Source organism: Thermobia domestica, chromosome 3, assembly GCF_964235325.1.
Source record: "Thermobia domestica chromosome 3, izTheDome1.hap1.1, whole genome shotgun sequence".
Lineage (NCBI taxonomy): Eukaryota > Metazoa > Arthropoda > Insecta > Zygentoma > Lepismatidae > Thermobia > Thermobia domestica.
This window is the reverse complement of record NC_137456.1, coordinates 67,774,521-67,793,822: the sequence shown is the minus strand read 5'-3', so window position 1 is coordinate 67,793,822 and position 19,302 is coordinate 67,774,521. Positions and strand designations below refer to the sequence as shown.

General features: G+C 34.3%; 3 protein-coding genes and 1 long non-coding RNA gene across 4 annotated transcripts in view; 1 reads left to right on the top strand and 3 right to left on the bottom strand.

The window, feature by feature from the left end:
- LOC145680471 (uncharacterized) overlaps nucleotides 1-19,302 on the top strand; it is a 172,541-nt gene that overhangs the window by 85,373 nt on the left and 67,866 nt on the right. The window lies entirely within an intron of this gene.
- On the bottom strand, nucleotides 5,203-7,356 carry LOC145681824 (uncharacterized). Its single transcript, XM_081753432.1, has 2 exons — nucleotides 6,174-7,356; nucleotides 5,203-5,915 (listed from the first exon to the last, which is right to left on the bottom strand). The coding sequence occupies exons 1-2, from the start codon at nucleotides 7,354-7,356 to the stop codon at nucleotides 5,203-5,205; spliced, it is 1,896 nt and encodes a 631-aa protein (XP_081609558.1).
- LOC145681823 (uncharacterized) lies at nucleotides 7,557-8,114 on the bottom strand. The gene has a single exon (XM_081753431.1). The coding sequence runs from the start codon at nucleotides 8,112-8,114 to the stop codon at nucleotides 7,557-7,559; it is 558 nt and encodes a 185-aa protein (XP_081609557.1).
- Nucleotides 8,296-10,008, bottom strand: LOC145681822 (uncharacterized). Its single transcript, XM_081753430.1, has one exon. It carries the CDS (start codon nucleotides 10,006-10,008, stop codon nucleotides 8,296-8,298), a length of 1,713 nt encoding a protein of 570 aa, XP_081609556.1.

The window sequence follows — 19,302 nt, the reverse complement described above, 5'->3', positions numbered from 1 at the left end:
GACAAAAATAACTTGAGCTTTTTGAAAGTTTATAGTAAACATGATATACCTATCATAATCTAGGTTCTGACTGCCTCCCAGTTCTTACTTTCTGGATCTGCCTCTGACTTTCGTTAAATAATATTTGGAATAAAACCTAACATTAAGTTTATGTTCACGCAGGTGTGGAGTGAAAGATATTACAAACAATGCAACATTTACAGTTCGAGTTGCTTAGCGGCTGCTCCATTTTCGCTATTACGGAGAATAGACTTAGGCCAAGAACTTATAAAACTTATCGGTCCGGGTCGGACTCGGGCCAGAAATGTTCCAAAGTTTTCGAGCTGGACTATAGTCCAGTAAAGATAGCCTATTTTTCTGACAAGAAAGGAACAAATCAGTAACAAACGGAAAATTGGATGGAAGTCGAGGGATGTGTCAGGAATATCATACTAAAAGTCTCCTAAAATCCCACTGTAGCTTTTCCCGCAATTTTGAAAAATGTCCGCCATCTTTAGACGACGACAAGGAATTTATGGAAATCGTCACCCTTTATGTTTATTACTCTAGCCACCGTTCTAATTATCACAAAGCCATGAATCATATATGGTTCGAAATCTTGAAATACACAAAATCTAACTCTATCCATCACGACTCTGGACTCACTAAAGAAATAATAAACACTTCTGACCAGAGTATATACACTTGTTTATTAAAAACTAAATTCCAGTGTAACAGTTTCGACAACGTAACGTTGTCTTCATTAGACAAGAGTTAGTGTCTGATGAAGACAACGTTACGTTGTCGAAACTGTTACACTGGAATTTAGTTTTTAATAAACAAGTGTATATACTCTGGTCAGAAGTGTTTATTATTTCTACAAAATCTAAGTATATAACATATATGCCCATCGTGCTAAATTTCTAGAAGAAGAGGAAGAAGAAAACAGCTTTTTTATTTAAAAAAGATATATTTTCAGAAATCATGAGAAGTTTGCAACACTGACAGTTATTGCACACCAACGAAACAACACCAACAGATGACCTTGATATGTATCTCAATCATAGCCAACAATGACACAAATCGGTGCAATACAAGCCGAGAAAACAAATATAACTAATGTTACTTTCTGACCTCTTTGTACAAAAGCGCATAACGTGACATACACTTTCACGGTTCTAGTCACCTTCTTTTATCACATAGGACCAAGAGTTATATATCATTGGAAATATTAAGAAACGTAAATTCGAACGAGGTAATACTTATACTAATCAAGCCCAATTTGTGTAAGAAACGGAAAATCCAAAATTTCGGGATAAAACGCGATTTTCACATAAATTCTTTAAAACTTGCAACACTGACAATTATCGTATGTTAACAAAACTCAGCCACCGTTTTTACTATCATCATTATTAAATTTACTTTTAAAATGACCAACGTTTTTCCCCAATGGAGTAAACTTTTATGACACATAGTTTTACATCAGTTAAATATAGCACAACAATTATTTATTGACAGCATTAGAAAGTAGCAGAAAGTAGCATTCTCCTATTCATAGGAAAATTGTAATTCACACACTTAAAATCACTCAATTACAATAGTCATTTAAATGTAATTTTTTAAAAATGTCTTAAACTAGAATGCAACGTTCCTCCTAGTATTCTTCAAATCCACTTAATATTTACATTAGACGTTAGTATGCACTTTAAGAACATTTTTGTAACTAGTCCATTCGGACTTATTTTATTAGAAATCAATGAGGTTATCATTATCTCGTTCATCTGCATGGTTTTCATCTCCTTTTTTTTTTTTTTTTTTTTTTTTTTTTTTTTTTTGCATTCACACATCCAATTCCTGGACAATGACATAAATTAGAGCAGACAATTCCCGCTTTCCGACAACCGTACATACTTTCACAGCCCTTTTTACAGTTACAGAATATTACACGGAGCGGGTTCCTTGGTCATTCTTGCTGGTACGAGAATACCTCCTAATGTTTTCCATTCATATTCAGTCGCTCGCAAATCATTTCCACGGTACAATTGAACCTGATGATATGGTGTTTCGCAGCATCACTGGTGGGTGGCAATGTTGCCAATTGTATTTCGTTCTGAATGGGGAGCGACTTACTGCAAGGATGTATGAATGATACTGGAATTCATCCAGTAAGGTTACTATTGCTGGAGAATCGTAGTGTGTTAGTAGGAATGATGTGCCAGCTTCATAGAGTGTACACTAGCATTATCATGGTTCAAAACTTCAAGTGATCGGATAAATCTTCCCGTTTTTGAAGTAATCGCAATGGCTTTTTCTTTGTCTGTCGATACAAACCACACGATGTGTCACATCCAGTTAAAGCATGGTAACTGAGCAAAGCAGTTAGTATATTTGTCTGTGTATCTTACAACTTCTTAGTACTAAATTCTTTATCCACGTCTTGTCCACGTCCAAGTTTTCGAAATGTGATGTCGTACTGATCACGCACCTTATTCAAGCAAAATGATTAAAATGTCAACATCCTCGCCAATTACTACGACGTGCCTACAAGGATTTAAAGACTTGGCTACAGCAGTTTTAGCTATAAGTGCATCAGCATCACTTCTTGCTTGCTGGGTTTGAATTCCAGCTTGTGCCAAATGAACCATCAACTCACGGGCGAAACAATCCTTATTTTTTAAATTACCTAAGAATTTATCTTTTTTTTTTTTTTTTTTTTTGTTAATAATGCAGTTTCATTTGTGAATAACACCAAAGCTGATTGAACCTTTGACTCACGTTGCTCCCGCTCATCGGCTGTTGTACAGTTTTCAGTGCAATACCCATAAAAAATAATTGTTGCTTTTGTTCCTGAGTTTGTGAGTACATAGGACACATACGAGTTGTACACGCCAAGGTATGTTCCATGTTGTGGCCAAACAACATGGTGTAGAAGCCAGCCACTATATAACGTACACAGTGTTTTCAATTTGAGTTTTAAAATTTGTCCAATATTCAAACATGTCGTACAAAGCGGACTTTTTCATTTTTCTCATGGACATTTCTGTGAAGAGAGAAAGTGAATAGGGTGCAAGCTCCTAAGCAAAACACTGCTGGAGTTCTTTTTCGGACTTCTACTCATATGATTCAGTTGAAGTATGGTGTTTACAGCCAGTAGCTCATCACGGATACGCACTACATTGTGCATTACGGATAGTGGGATGACTTTATCTTTTTTGTTTAAGTTCCACATTTCCAAACGTCTGTCCAAACATTCCTTCCATAGCAGCCAATCCGATTTCCTTAGATTTATCAGTTGACCATTTCATTACATACCATGCCAGTGCTTAGGGATGTTATGAGCAAGCTTAACAGAGATATTTTATTTATTTTTATTCTTATTATTCATAAAATTTGCATATGCAATCTAAATTTTATATTCAGATTTAATATATATATTTAATTAGTTTAGTTATTCTTTATACATTAGATTTCAAGCAATCATTCTGATATTATTTTATTTTATTTAAAATTTCATTAAGTTTAGTGGCATAACAGAAAACTGCTTTTCTTTTGTATATTTGTTGGAAAGTTCCATATGATTTTAGAAACTTCAGGGAAATAGAGGTTAGTGACCTCTTCAGTACCAAATATTGCCAACCTATAGTATCTAGAAAATACTATAAACTAGATTCTCTTAATGTGTTATAACTATTATAGAAATATATTATAAGAAAATGAAAGAAATTCTAAGGATGGACAAAACAAAATTGGCGACAGAAAGTCGCTGAGCAATCTTTTGTTGAACTATACGCACCTAGATACGAATTTTCAAATACAATACGTGAGAAATTGTTTCACTGACCGCGATTTTCACACTTTTAACGGAACCGCTACCTCTCCGGTGGGGGTGGTTCAACAGTTCTGAGTGCCCAGTCAGCGAACCTTCATCAATTCAATTTTCATATTGTTCCAGGGTTACCAGAAGGTACTGTGTTTATGCTTATGTTCTTAAACGTTCGCGATTTAAGCACTTTCCGATTGCAAAAGAAAGCGATTAGAATAATTTTTGGGTTACCCACAAAATCGTCATGTAAAAAGGTTTTCATAGAAGCAAAAATTTTAACACTCCCCAGCTTATACATCTATAAATCTATTCTTTTTACTGTGAAAAACAAGCATCTTTTTATCTTTAATAAAAATGTTCATAGCCACAATACAAGACAAGGTAGTGACATATTTGTGATGCATCAAAAATATGCTAATATAAGCAAAACCGTGTACATGAATTGTGTCAGATTGTATAATAAACTTCCTCTGTATTTGAAAAATATGACCAATGTTTCCATTCTTGGTAAGACTTTATATAATCTACTCACTGAAAAGTGCTATTACACAATTAAAGAATATTTAAATGACTCATTAACCGAAGACTTGGAAACAGATACTTACCCGTGAGTACATGCCTGGTGTGGTAGAAACAGTTACCTAATTATGTGCTTTTGTATTTTTTAGAAAGATTGCATGATGTATACTTCTGGTACTTGATAATATTGTATGTTTTTTTTCTTTCTTTCTGACAACTGTAATGCTTACATGAGAATTTCTCATGCTTTGTAGGCTAATGAAACAGGCAAATAAATGAAATGAAATGAAATGAAATGAAATGAAATTTACTTAACTGGTAATGGACTGTCGTCTAACAATGGGAACTTCCAATACTTCCTTTTAGTTTTTATTGTACCTTACTAATCGCTGGTTTTTAACTAAAACTTAAAATAAACCACAAAATACATATATTAACTGCATTGTGTTCATTGCACTTAAATAACAAACTTAAGTTAAAAATTCTGGAAGAAATGTTCGTGCCACGTGCCTTATGCACCATCTCTCTTCAACACTTTTCCATCTTGAATAACAAATGAAATCTAAATTTCATAGAAACAGTGTTTCCAGTTCTTAAAAAATATTACTACATAATATAAAACTTAACATGCCGCCCGCCAAAAAAGGGCTAGTGACCTTTTTTTTAGAAAAAAGAAAAAGAAAACAAACTTTACATAACAACTTAACAACAAATAAAATAGACTAAACCAGGAAATAAATATAGGCTACTTTAACATGTGATGACATTACGATTCATCCTTATTTGGTAAAACACAAAGTCCTCTAATTGAGCGTTTATATAAACCATTGGAAGTTTTAACTGTAGCCACTCGAACCAAACCGTCAGGTCCAGAATGCACTTCAGTGATGACTCCCAATTTCCACGATAGAGGAGGTATCTTCTTTGAGAACCACCAATTGACCTGGCTGTATGTTGACACAGCTTCTCTTCCACTTATTTCTTCCTTGTAGTTGTGACAAATATTCCATATACCATCTTCTCCAAAACTGTTGAAATTGTTGTTGGATCCTTTGCCATCTTTGAATTGAACGAATCTTCTCCTGATGTAAGGCACGTTCTGGTAGTGCTGTCAATGGTTGACCAATAAGAAAATGACCAGGAGTTAATGCTACTGGATCATTAGGATCATTGGATAATGCTACAAGAGGTCTCGAATTTAAGCAAGCTTCTATTTGTGTGGTTAATGTTGTTAATTCTTCAAACGTGAGATATGACATTTCCATGACTCTCCTTAAGTGGTATTTAAAGGATTTAACTGCAGCCTCCCAAAGACCACCGACGTTGAGCGAATATGGTGGAATAAAATGCCATTGGATTCCTTCAGTAGTTGCAAAATTCTTAATCCTTTCTTGATGGTCAGCTGTATGCAACAACTTTGCGACTTCTTGAAGTTCCTTGTTGGCACCAATGAACGTAGTTCCATTGTCGCTATAGATATGCTTGCATTTACCTCGACGAGATATGAATCTTCTCAAACCAGCTAAAAGTGCCTGACTAGTAAGATCACTCACAACTTCGAGATGGATAGCATTTGTTGCTAAACACACAAACACTGCAATGAAGCACTACACCTTTGTTTTTGATTTTCTGGTACCAGTTTTGATATAAATAGGACCGACAAAGTCAATTCCAGAATTTGTGAAAGGTCTTGTTAGTTCTACTCTATGTTTTGGTAGTTGTCCCATTAATTGTTCTGATCCAGAAGCCTTTAATCTTTGACATGTAATACACCTTCTAATAACTTTCTTGATGGCATTTTTACCATTAGGTATCCAATACCTTTGCCTTAGTGATGCTAGCATTAACTTACATCCAGAATGTAGCAATTGCCTGTGTTCATGTTCTATAATTAGTCTTGTTAGGTGATGATCTGGTGGTAGAATGATTTGATGTTTAGCATCAAATTCAAGTTCAGACATCTTTAATCTTCCACCAACTCTTAGTAATTGTTGATCACATATGAAAGGATTGAGAGACAAGAGTTTGCTCTTATTGCTAACTCTTCCACTTTCTTTAAGATCAGCCATTTCCTTAGCATAAACTGAGTTTTGAACTTCTCGTATTAGTCTGAATAAAACTTCTTCAATTTCTTCCAAAGTAAGAGCGTCTACATTTCTTCTTGATGCTTCTACTTTAGCATTCTTGGAGAACCGCATGCAATAAGCCAAGACTCTCTGAAGTTTGTTCAAAGTAGAGAATCTTTCGATCATACTATTGTCTTGAGTTGTCACTAAGTAACTTAATTTTAATTTCTTCTGTTCAGGAATCTCTCTGAGTGGGGCAGGCTCCATCTTAGGCCAATCAAGTGAAGAACACTGTAACCATTGAGGACCGTTCCACCACAAATTATTATGTATTATCTTGTCAGGACTTGTTCCCCTTGATATAATATCTGCAGGATTTTCACTTGAAGCGACGTGTCTCCATTCTCCTCCCACTTCTTGTACCTCAGCAACTCGATTGCCAACAAATGTTTTCCATCTATTTGGACTTGCTCTTATCCATGCTAAGACCACCATAGAATCTGTCCACATGTATACCTGGGATATTCGTTGTTTTAATGCCTTAGTTACCTTCTTGACAAGTTTTGATGACAACGCTGCTGCACATAACTCTAAGCGAGGCAGGGAAATCTTCTTTATGGGCGCCACTTTGGACTTAGCACATAATAGCTTCGAAGTAACTTCACCATCCTTGTTGACAGATCTTAAATACACACATGTCCCATAAGCCTTTTGTGAAGCGTCTGAGAAAGCGTGAACTTGAATGTCTATCAAGGTACCCGACTGAAGAACCATTCTGTCTACACTGATATCTGATAATGAAGGAATGAATTCAAGTACTGTCTTGCATCTTCGCTGTAGTTCTTTAGGAAGTGTTTCATCCCACTCCAATCCTGCTTGCCACAGATCTTGAAGAATTATCTTACATACGATTGTTATTGGACTAACAATTCCCAACGGATCAAAGATTGAAGCAATAATACCCAGCATCTAGCGTTTTGTTAAATTATTATTCGACCTTTGATTTAGAGTGAATCCATTCATCACTTGAAGTTGATCAGTTGCTGGATGCCAAAGTAATCCTAATGTTTTGACTTGACCCTTATTGTCTAAGCGTAATGGAAGTTGTGTTTCTCTCAATTCTTCAGAGATGGATTCCAATAATTCAGTACTGTTGGAACACCACTTTCTTAGCAAAAACCACCCTTTTGTAGCATTTGTATTAATTCGTCCTTTATCTTTAAAGCTTCCTCCAAACTTTCAACCCCTGAAATACAATCGTCAATATAGAAGTCATTCTTGAAAATTTGTGCTGCCTTCGGATATTCACAAGCTTCTTCTGCACTTAATTGCTGGAAACAGCGAGTAGCAAGGAAAGGCGCTGAGGTTGTTCCGTATGTGACAGTCTTTAATTCATATACCTTAATGGGTTCTTCTTCTGATCTTCTCCACAAGATCTTCTGGAATTTACAGTCACGCTCATCAATCAAAATCTGTCGATACATCTTCTCTATATCTGCAGTAAAAGCTATAGGGTAGGTGCGAAATCTTAATATAATTGACTGCAAATCGTCTTGCACAGTTGGACCAACTTTGAGAACATCGTTCAGTGAAATGCCACTAGTTGAGCATGCGGATGCATCAAATACTACTCTAGTCTTCGTAGTAGTACTAGCTTCCTTAATAACTGGATGATGAGGCAAGTAATATCCTTGAGTAATATTAGAGTTGCCTTCCACTTCCTTCATATGTTCCAAAGCTTCATACTCTTCAAGGAATGCCACATAATCTGTGCGTAACTTGGGGCATCTATTTAACCTTTTTTCTAGTTGTTGTAAACGCTGAACAGCTGTCTTATAAGAATCACCTAACTGGGTCACTTCTTGTTTGAATGGCAGTCTCACTATAAAGCGTCCTGTTGAATGTCTTCTAGTGTTTGCGATAAAATGTTCTTCGCACTCCCTTTCTTCTTTGGATAGAGGAGTTTCTTGAATATCTTCTATTTTCCAAGACTTCTGCAGCTGATGGCTTAAATAATCGTTGTTGTGCAAAAAAAAATGTTCGATGTTCTGGCGTGAAGTTGTTGTGCTTTGGTATCTGATATTGTCCTGAAACTATCCATCCTAGCTCTGTATTTTGGAGAACTGGATATGCTCCTGGACGCACCTGTTGTCCTGCTTTGAGTAGACTAAAGAAAATTCCAGCACCTAGCAACAAATCAATCTTACCAGACTTGTTGAAATTAGGATCCGCTAACTGTAAATTCGGTGGAAAGTTCCATTCTTTAATGTCAATATCAGCATCAGGTAAATTTCCCGCTATTTTGGGCAATACAAAACACTCAACATCTACACTAAAATCACTTACGGCAGAGAATACTTGTAACTTACTTCCGTATTTAACGTTGCAACTTACATTATTAATACCTTGTACAGGAACATTGATAGGGAATTTCTTTAATTTTAACCTTTGAATGAGAGATTCTGTTGCAAAATGAGACTGGGAACAACTATCAAGCAAAGCCCTAACCATATGTAATTTACCATTGCAATCTTTAACTTGAACAACTGCAGTTGAAAGTAAAACACGCACATTACTTTTAGGCTTCACAGAGCAATAAGTACTAGTATTAACAACTTCCTGTCCTTGAGACATTGACTTTTCCCCTACAGGTTCCGTAACAGAATCATTTTCAACACTTGCAGCATGATTAGGCTGTGACTTCTTAAAATCACTATGCAATAACGTGTTATGCTTGAGATTACATATTTTGCATGCACTTAGCGAACAATCTTTCGCTACATGGTTGACAACTTTCAAACAATTAAAACAAAGTTTGTTCTGTTTCGCAAAACTTAATTTTTTGGATACACTTAATTTCTGAAACTCATTACACTTGTGTAACGCATGACTTTGTTGACAAAACGAACACAAAACATTAGTACTCACATAAGATTGTCTAGCATTTTTTACATCCTTAACAACATTAGATTTACTGAGATGAGACTTTGATTGCGTTGATTTTACCAATTCTAAGGCCTGGCATTTATTTTCTAAAAAGACATGAAGTTCTTCTAAACTAGCAAACTGTTCCCTATTTGTTTGATTTTTAAAGTCTTTACGTGTTTGTTCATCTAGCTTTTCCAAAACTAGGTGCGATAACAATATATCCTCCAAAGGAGTATCTAACTGTAACGCCTTAAGTGCATTTACATTACTTATAGTTTGATTTAATAATGTCCTTAAGTCCACCACTGAATCTTTATTGACAGTCGGTAATGAAAACAATGCCTTTACATGAGCAGTTGCTATTAGCTTTGGATTATTATACCTCTTGCATATCATTTCCCAAGCAAGTTTGAAAATTTCACCTGTTACTGGTATATTCTCAACTAATTTGCTTGCTTCACCTGATAATGAGGACAACAAATAATGAAATTTCTGAATATCATCTAAACTCTGATTGTTTACAACCCAACTACTGAAAGTATCATGAAAATGTCTGAAATCTATAACTTGACCTTTAAATGTTGGTAGCTTTATGACTGGTAATTTTAGACACCCTGTATTCGCGGTTGAATCAGCTGACGAAATTCTATTGCTACTACTAGCCTTCTCAGCTGTTTCAACAATTGACGTCATTTTTGCGAAAGTATCGTAGTAAGAAGCTTCAAACAACTCTCTATCCTATGTGTATTCATTGTTTTCGTCCTTTAATTCAAGCTGTTTTTGTACTTCATCATATTCTTTGAATATATTGGGTAAACGTGCACACCTAACTTTAATTTGCATTACATCACCGTCTGCTCCAAATTGTTCAACAAATGTTTTCATTCTTGTAAGGGAAGCTTTAGCTAGGCCTCTTGCCTTTATAAGAGAATTTGTATTTGGATCCATTGCTTGTGATATTTCTATCTGAAGTCCTTATAACAACAGACCTTTACACAAGAAAAAGAAACAAAAAAATATACTTAGCTACGTGACTGCTATATGTCGCCTTTGTTTTTCTTCAGATTGCAATGCACAGCTGAATGCGTGGGCGCTTACGTGATAAGTCCACTAGGTCAATTTTGCTTCAGTTCCTTAACACTCACTGTCTTTACACACACATAGTCAATATGAATGTTTGAATGATTCACTTATTCTTTTTCTTGGCACAACACTTCCTCCATTCGGCACTGGAGGAGAAAAAACTGTTTATGCTTATGTTCTTAAACGTTCGCGATTTACTTAACTGGTAATGGACTGTCGTCTAACAATGGAAACTTCTAATACTTCTTTTTAGTTTTTATTGTACCTTACTAATCGCTGGTTTTTAACTAAAACTTAAAATAAACCACAAAATACATATAATAATTGCATTGTGTTCATTGCACTTAAATAACAAACTTAACTTAAAAATTCTGGAAGAAATGTTCGTGCCACGTGCCTTATGCACCTTCTCTCTTCAACACTTTTCCATCTTGAATAACAAATGAAATCTAAATTTCATAGAAACAGTGTTTCCAGTTCTTAGAAAATATTACTACATAATATAAGACAACATACTGATATATGAAATATATTTTTGAATAAAAATTCCAACCGATAACAATTCTTGGACAGATCCGATAAAGTTATATTAGTATATAGAATCGCGATCCTTACCGTATTTTCTTTATAGAATAGCTATTTTGGCAGTTTGCTATTCTTTGCTTAATTTTAAACTCAGTATGTTGATTCTGGCACTCCCGGCATGCCTTGGAGTGTGATGGAGGGTAGCAGAAAACAATTGTCTACCACCAAGTTATTTTGTATTTTTTTCTTTTTTTTTTATAACAATGACAACTCCACCTAAGTTTAGAAATGTAAAATAGGATATTTAAATATTGGTTTTCAACTTTTGTTACATGTCAATTGTAAGTCATTAATTATAAATGTAAACAGAAAAGAATATCGGTCACTGAGAGAGGTTGTTTACATTCGAAAAAGAAACAGTAACCGCTAGAGGGATACACCTGTCAGGCTTCTCGCAAGCAACCCTTATTGTGAAAGAAAGTCCCGCTATACTCTGACAATGAAAAAAAAAAACTTTTGAAAGCCGCGAAGGAGGCGAGTTTTGGTAAAAACTAGCTTTAGTGTGTGTAACAAAAGCAAATGAGAGTAAAACATTCAGTTAGTTGAAGATCGACTGTCGCCAATATCAGACATTTTTTTTTAATAAAAACTGAGAGTTGAAGTCATAGTGTTCATACATACATAACTTCAGCAGTAAATAATGGAACACAGGTTATTTGGATATCTGTTATATAAAGATAATTATAATGAAGAACTACATTTATTTTGGTGGTAAAGTGAATAATCTTTATTGACATAAAAGTTACAACTGAAAATGTCTGACAAGTAAACGAATATCAGTTTTGCGTACCAAAAGTGAAAACACTATGTGTTCATAGCTGAACTTCATTTTGACATCATTAAATTATTTTATTAAACGGAAGGTATAAGACTGTGTTAAAGATGCCAATGTGTTTTATCAGCAGTTTCTCTGAAACTGAAACTTTATTCTCAATAGAAGATAACATCTAAAGACAGTGACTCCCAAAGAAGGATAATTGGACCTCTCCCGGAGAATCATCTGGAGTGAAGTGTAATTACAGTGACTGTGAATTGAAATATCTTGTTTAAAACGGTTTAGTGACAGTGAACAATCGAATTTGAGAGAGATCTCTATTCTATTTATTATTCTTTTTTTTATAAAAAAGAAACACATTTAAGCAGTTATCATGTTGATAAAAAAAATATATCTATTGAATATCTAGTGTGTGTATATCTATATATTGCGTGTGGTGTTGTTGTGTGTTCATTAGTGAAATTAAAAATAAATATGTGTGCATTTTCTAGAAAGTGTGTGGAGTTTTTATTTGAATACTTAGCCGCAGGGTGAGTACAAAATAACTTGTAATTTTTTTTTACTTTTCAGGCATTTCAGGATATGTTGTGTCTGCCAGATTTAACTAATGCAATTTGATGATAAATTCACGTTTTCTTAATATTAAGATATTATCTGACCTAAGTCAGAGCTTCAAGCAGCATTACTGTCCCTAACGGGGCAATGGGACGTTAATATAGAACTCATGTTTACAGGAATGTAAATTCTGACTTTATTGGTATTTTGGCTCTACCGACACTAAATTATTTTTTTTATATTTTTTATTTTGGCTAATCTAAATTTTTATTAATTATTTACAACATTTACATATCATTTGCATATGTCGTACATTCCTGTGGTGAGAGGATGAGATGGGTATTGAAAGCACCTCCCACCTATCTCATGCTCTTCACAAGAATTTGGCGCCCATGCGTGTAAGCTTGATTACGCTGGTCATTGTGTTACATACAATCACTCCAGCGTGTTGCTAGACTAAATGCTGCATCTGTCATTGCAAATGAGAATTTATCATCACAAGTCAAAATTAACTGTTCGCGAAAATATTTTCCCATATCTGGTCCAAGAATTGTTACATAATTAAGTATGAAGCTCATTGATACAAAAGTTATGTTTTAGATGTAAACAATAAAGGGGGAGATAATTTTTTTAGGATTTCAAAAATCGAATTTTAGAGATAATTTTGAGAATTTTTAGAGAAAGTTAATGGTATTGACTCGGTCACAAAAGAGAAAGATGGATGAAAATATGGTATTCTTAGATTATGCACAAAGGTTGAGTCCTTCAGAGGAAGACATAATAAATGTCCAAGAAATAGGTGAAGTATCAACAGGTGATAGGAGAGAAACATTAGAAGTTAGGCAATCACAAGGTGATAAAGTAGAACGTAGTCAAGAAGAGACAGGAGATAAAGGGAAAGCTAGGCCAAGTAATCCAGTAGTAAAACCATTAGGAGTTAATAATGAGGAAATGAGAAATCTAATGGAATTTATAAAATTAACTATTGTTGCTTCACAGAAGGAAATAGAACAGAAAATTGATAATACTGAAAGGAAAATAGATTGTACAAATCCTAAGTTAGATCAAACGAACGCTTGCCAAAAAGAAATAGAAAGTAAACTTTTGCAGGTTGAAGAAAAATTAGAGAATACAAATACAGAAATTAGAAATGCCCGTAGGGATTTTGAAAATGCTCACAAGGATTTAGAAGAAAGACTATCTAAAGCTCTCGAAAATACAAAGCAACAGTTACATAATGATCTTGAGAAAACAGTGAATCAAGTAGATGGTGCATTAGGAAAGGTAAACGATAGGATTGAGGCCACTGAAAATTCAATTGTAAGTGTTAGAACAGAAATAGGTTCAAAATTAGTCACATTAGAAGAGAAAAATAACACTATTCAAAATGAAATAGTTCACACAAGATCAGAATTTGAAGATAAGTTAGAAAATGTAATCGCAGGACAGGTCATTTTGCAAGAAGATATAGAGAAAAAATTAGTGAGGCCAATACTGTGTTCAAACAAGATGTAATAGAAAAAGTGCAAAATTTAGAAGGAAAACTTATTGCATTAGATAATGTTACCAACAAGAAAGTGCAAGAATTATGTAATTCAATAAGTAGGTTACAAGATAGGACACAAGGCGTAGAATGTAGGGGAATGCATGTCAATAATGAAAATACAGGCAATGGCAATAGGTCAGACAGTGTAACCTTTCAATTAGAGCAGGAATTGCCATCATGTTCAAGGGCAGTAGGTGATAATACGTTCCAACCAATAAGCTCACCACCTGCACAGTCATTAACTCAGATGGATAGTCAGGTTGCCTTGGCAACGGCTATGAATTCCTTTTTACATAGAGATTTAAAGTTACCATGTTTTCAAGGATTAGAAGATGAAGCACAGACTTATAGCTTCCTTGTTGACCTAGATAATTATTTTGAACTAACTGGTGTCAACACTGAAGCACGTCTGTCCTTTATCTCCCGCACATTAAAAGGTAGCGCCTTACAATGCTTTAAAGTCATGAGAAGCAAGATTGTTACATATTCAGACTTTATAACAGCATTTAAAGCCACATATTTGAACCAAGAAAGATTAGCTGCTTTAAGAGTAAACATATTGACAAGTCAATTCAATCCAAAAGTACACAAAAGCGCATCCGAGTACTTGCTCCACTTGCTACACTTAAATGCGGTCTTAGACCCTCCCCTTGAAGAGAAAATCCTGTTAAACGTTCTTCCGCGCCAACTTTCACCTTCTCTTTTCAGAATTATAATAGCCGCAAAACCAGAAACTATTTCAGAATTACTCACGCTTGTGACTGAAGTTCAGTATTCATACCACGATAGGATTAATGTCCCTTAGAGGAGGAGCATTAATATGCTAGAGGTCACACGTGAACAACACGAGACCACTCAGCCACAACGGAATAATCGTGTTCACAGACAAAACCGTGGTCCTTACACTAGAAATGCAAGAGGTCGCGTAGAAAGGACTGAAAGAAATTCCAATGCAAATGAAGAGACCTCAAGAGGGCGTGGCCGAAATACTGAAAATCAATCATCCAGAAATAACAGACACAATTCTCAAAACGCATCTCATCAAAACACGAGACCACAGAGAGGTACACGGGGTGTAAATTCAAGAAATTTTTAAAGCCGTAGTAGTAATAATAATAATAACAGGAACACATATGATGACACAGAACAAATTCAAGTATTAGAAACATATGACAGCAGACAAACTTCCAATACTTACACAGCACAAGGAAATACAACCAGTGCAAGGGAAAACAATCGCAATGAACAATGAGAATTTCCAGCATGCACTGAGGAAGAGTTGATACTTGACATCCGAAATAACGAACCCAGTATCCAACTAGTGGTTCAACCCCAGTGCGTGCTCGATGACAGTCAAAAGAGTAATAATGGTAGTGTGATACACAATGAAAAAGAAACTTCATTGAAGATTTTAGAATATAGGTCATTAGAAGAAAAAGAAAATTGTGTCACATGTACAAAGATAATAGGAAAGAAATATTTTGATCAAAGTAGTGACATAGAAAATAACTTAGTTAAGTTAGTATTAAAAGATGGTAAAAGTGTGTTAATTAGTAAACCAGTATTTGAACAAGCAAACGGGATATTTGATGATTTGCTTGATATTCGAGACGAGCCTGTGACTCGAAACAATATTATACATTTACCTGAAATTAATGTGATAATTTATGCGCAGTCAATCAATGCATTGCTGGACAGTGGATCATCTATCTCAGCATTGCGTGAAAATCTTTGGAATACAGTTAAGGACAGTAATCCCGCACCACCTTTTTTGAAAAGTAATAATATGAAAGTTACTTCTGCGTTTGGTAGAAAGGTAGCTGTCATATTGGGGCAAACTCTGTTAGCATTGTACATTAATGGGAAACTATTTCACACAGTAGGGATCATAGTGAAAAACCTTAATCGTGATTTAATCCTTGGATCTCAGTTCTTTGTAGAAGCACATGCTGTGTTAGATTATTCTAGAGGATTATTAGTATTACATAAGCCACACACTGTAGAAATAAATTTTCGAGACGTGGAAGTAGATAACCAAGATTTAGTATTGAGATATATAGAGGAGACAATTAATTGTGATGCTGATAATGCAATCACGGTAGAGAATTTTAGTGAACTAGAGAGACATGATGAATTGCAGCAAATGGTTTATGGCAATTCAAGGGAGCAGCTAAATGAGACTGACCCCAAGCCACAGTTGAAGCGTAGAAAGTTTCCAACAATCAAGGAACTGCAAGAAAGAGTATTGTCACCCTCAGAATGGTTACGGGTGGATACGAAAACCACTGTAGAAGAAATCCACGAACATGTAAACGCTTATGTAGAACTTAATAATGATCAAAAGGCCATGTTAGCTTCTTTGTTAATTAAACATCGTGATATTTTTGACGAGAGACCTGGAACAATCAAAGGGTATGAACACTGTATTGAAATAACTGATCCCACACCCATTAGGTCAAAAATGTACAATTTTCCCATGAAATTTCAGAATCAAATTCGAAATGAAATTCACAGACGGCTCGCATACAAGATCATCAGATACTGAAGGTGGTTACAGTTAATTATAACATCAAACAGGGAAAATGACCAATACTTTCTAAATTTCATATATGAATGAATATCACACTGTTTCATGAAATTACCTTTTTGGAACTAAAGCAAGTCTGTCATCGTGCATCAGAGCACTCGATCGAGTTCTGGGAAATGAAAAAATAAGAATATTCGGATGTCCTGTATCCGCTATACTACTGTAGTTGTTAAAGAAAAATTTAAATTGTAATGGAAGTTCACCGCAAGAGGATATTATACCCCTGGAAAGTAGTCCACAAGACAGATACCAATGTCTATACACTTGCAGACCTCAAGACTGGCAAGGAGATAATTAAGAGAAATTCTTTTCTATTAAAAAAATATAACATGCGAGAAAATGATACAGCTGAAAAGGAGAATGCAGAAACATAAATTCTGAAGATGGTAACTCCAACGTATCATGGAAAGGTAGATATTAATTAATTAGTATTTATATAATTATATTGACACTCATAATCACATTAAATTAAAGCATATTTCTATATATAGTATTGTTAGTAATATAGTTTTTCATACAAGTCTATAGATAGATAGTTATACACATACGCTTAAATTTTCTTAGAATAGTTGTATTTTATTAATTTTAATCAAAAGTGTCATATATAGTATTCACTCTAGGTAATTCTATTCATGTTAAATTAGCATAGTGAGAACGTTGTGATATCTTTTCACAAGTATATCCCAACCTTCTCAAAAGGGGGATTTGTTATGAGCAAGCTTAACAGGGATATTTTATTTATTTTTATTTTTATTATTCATAAAATTTTCATATGCAATCTAAATTTTATATTCAGATTTAATATATATATTTAATTAGTTTAGTTATTCTTTATACATTAGATTTCAAGCAATCATTCTGATATTATTTTATTTTATTTAAAATTTCATTAAGTTTAGTGGCATAACAGAAAACTGCTTTTCTTTTGTATATTTGTTGGAAAGTTCCATATGATTTTAGAAACTTCAGGGAGATAGAGGTTAGTGACCTCTTCAGTACCAAATATTGCCAACCTATAGTATCTAGAAAATACTATAAACTAGATTCTCTTAATGTGTTATAACTATTATAGAAATATATTATAAGAAAATGAAAGAAATTCTAAGGATGGACAAAACAAAATTGGCGACAGGAAGTCGCTGAGCAATCTTTTGTTGAACTATACACACCTAGATACGAATTTTCAAATACAATACGTGAGAAATTGTTTCACTGACCGCGATTTTCACACTTTTAATGGAACCGCTACCTCTCCGGTGGGGGTGGTTCAACAGTTCTGAGTGCCCAGTCAGCGAACCTTCATCAATTCAATTTTCATATTGTTCCAGGGTTACCAGAAGGTACTGATATATGAAATGTATTTTTGAATAAAAATTCCAACCGATAACAATTCTTGGACAGATCCGATAAAGTTATATTAGTATATAGAATCGCGATCCTTACCGTATTTTCTTTGTAGAATAGCTATTTTGGCAGTTTGCTATTCTTTGCTTAATTTTAAACTCAGTATGTTGATTCTGGCACTCCCGGCATGCCTTGGAGTGTGATGGAGGGTAGCAGAAGACAATTGTCTACCACCAAGTTATTTTGTATTTTTTTTCTTTTTTATAACAATGACAACTCCACCTAAGTTTAGAAATGTAAAATAGGGTATTTAAATATTGGTTTTCAACTTTTGTTACATGTCAATTGTGAGTCGTTAATCGGTAATATCATTAATTATAAATGTAAACAGAAAAGAATATCGGTTACTGAGAGAGGTTGTTTACATTCGAAAAAGAAACAGTAACCGCTAGAGGGATACACCTGTCAGGCCTTTCGCAAGCAACCCTTATTGTGAAAGAAAGTCCCGCTATACTCTGACAATGAAAAAAAAACTTTTGAAAGCCGCGAAAGAGGCGAGTTTTGGTAAAAAAAAACTAGCTTTAGTGTGTGTAACAAAAGCAAATGAGAGTAAAACATTCAGTTAGTTGAAGATCGACTGTCGCCAATATTAGACATATTAGACTTATAAAAACTGAGAGTTGAAGTCATAGTGTTCATACATACATAACTTCAGCAGTAAATAATGGAACACAGGTTATTTGGATATTTGTTATATAAAGATAATTAAAATGAAGAACTACATTTATTTTGGTGATAAAGTGATTAATCTTTATTGACATAAAAGTTACAACTGAAAATGTCCGACAAGTAAACGAATATCAGTTTTGCGTCCCAAAAGTGAAAACACTATGTGTTCATAGCTGAACTTCATTTTGACATCATTGAATTATTTTATTAAACGGAAGGTATAAAACTGTGTTAAAGATGCCAATGTGTTTTATCAGCAGTTTCTCTGAAACTGAAACTTTATTCTCAATAGAAGATAACATCTAAAGACAGTGACTCCCAAAGAAGGATAATTGGACCTCTCCCGGAGAATCATCTGGAGTGAAGTGTAATTACAGTGACTGTGAATTGAAATATCTTGTTTAAAACGGTTTAGTGACAGTGAACAATCGAATTTGAGAGAGATCTGTATTCTATTTATCATTCTTTTTTTTATAAAAAAGAAACACATTTAAGCAGTTATCAAGTTGATAAAAAAATATATCTATTGAATATTTAGTGTGTATTTATCTATATATTGCGTGTGGTGTTGTTGTGTGTTCATTATTGAAATTAAAAATAAATATGTGTGCATTTTCTAGAAAGTGTGTGGAGTTTTTATTTGAATACTTAGCCGCAGGGTGAGTACAAAATAACTTGTAATTTTTTTTTACTTTTCAGGCATTTCAGAATATGTTGTGTCTGCCAGATTTAACTAATGCAATTTGATGATAAATTCACATTTTCTTAATATTAAGATAATAT

Coding starts and splice junctions, on each gene's coding strand:
- LOC145681824 (XM_081753432.1), bottom strand. CDS start 7,356: ATGCTGGGTATTATTGCTTCAATCTTTGATCCGTTGGGAATTGTTAGT. Junction 5,916..6,173: donor GCAATTGCTACATTCTGGAT/GTAAGTTAATGC, acceptor GCTTCATTGCAG/TGTTTGTGTGTTTAGCAACA.
- LOC145681823 (XM_081753431.1), bottom strand. CDS start 8,114: ATGAAGGAAGTGGAAGGCAACTCTAATATTACTCAAGGATATTACTTG.
- LOC145681822 (XM_081753430.1), bottom strand. CDS start 10,008: ATGACGTCAATTGTTGAAACAGCTGAGAAGGCTAGTAGTAGCAATAGA.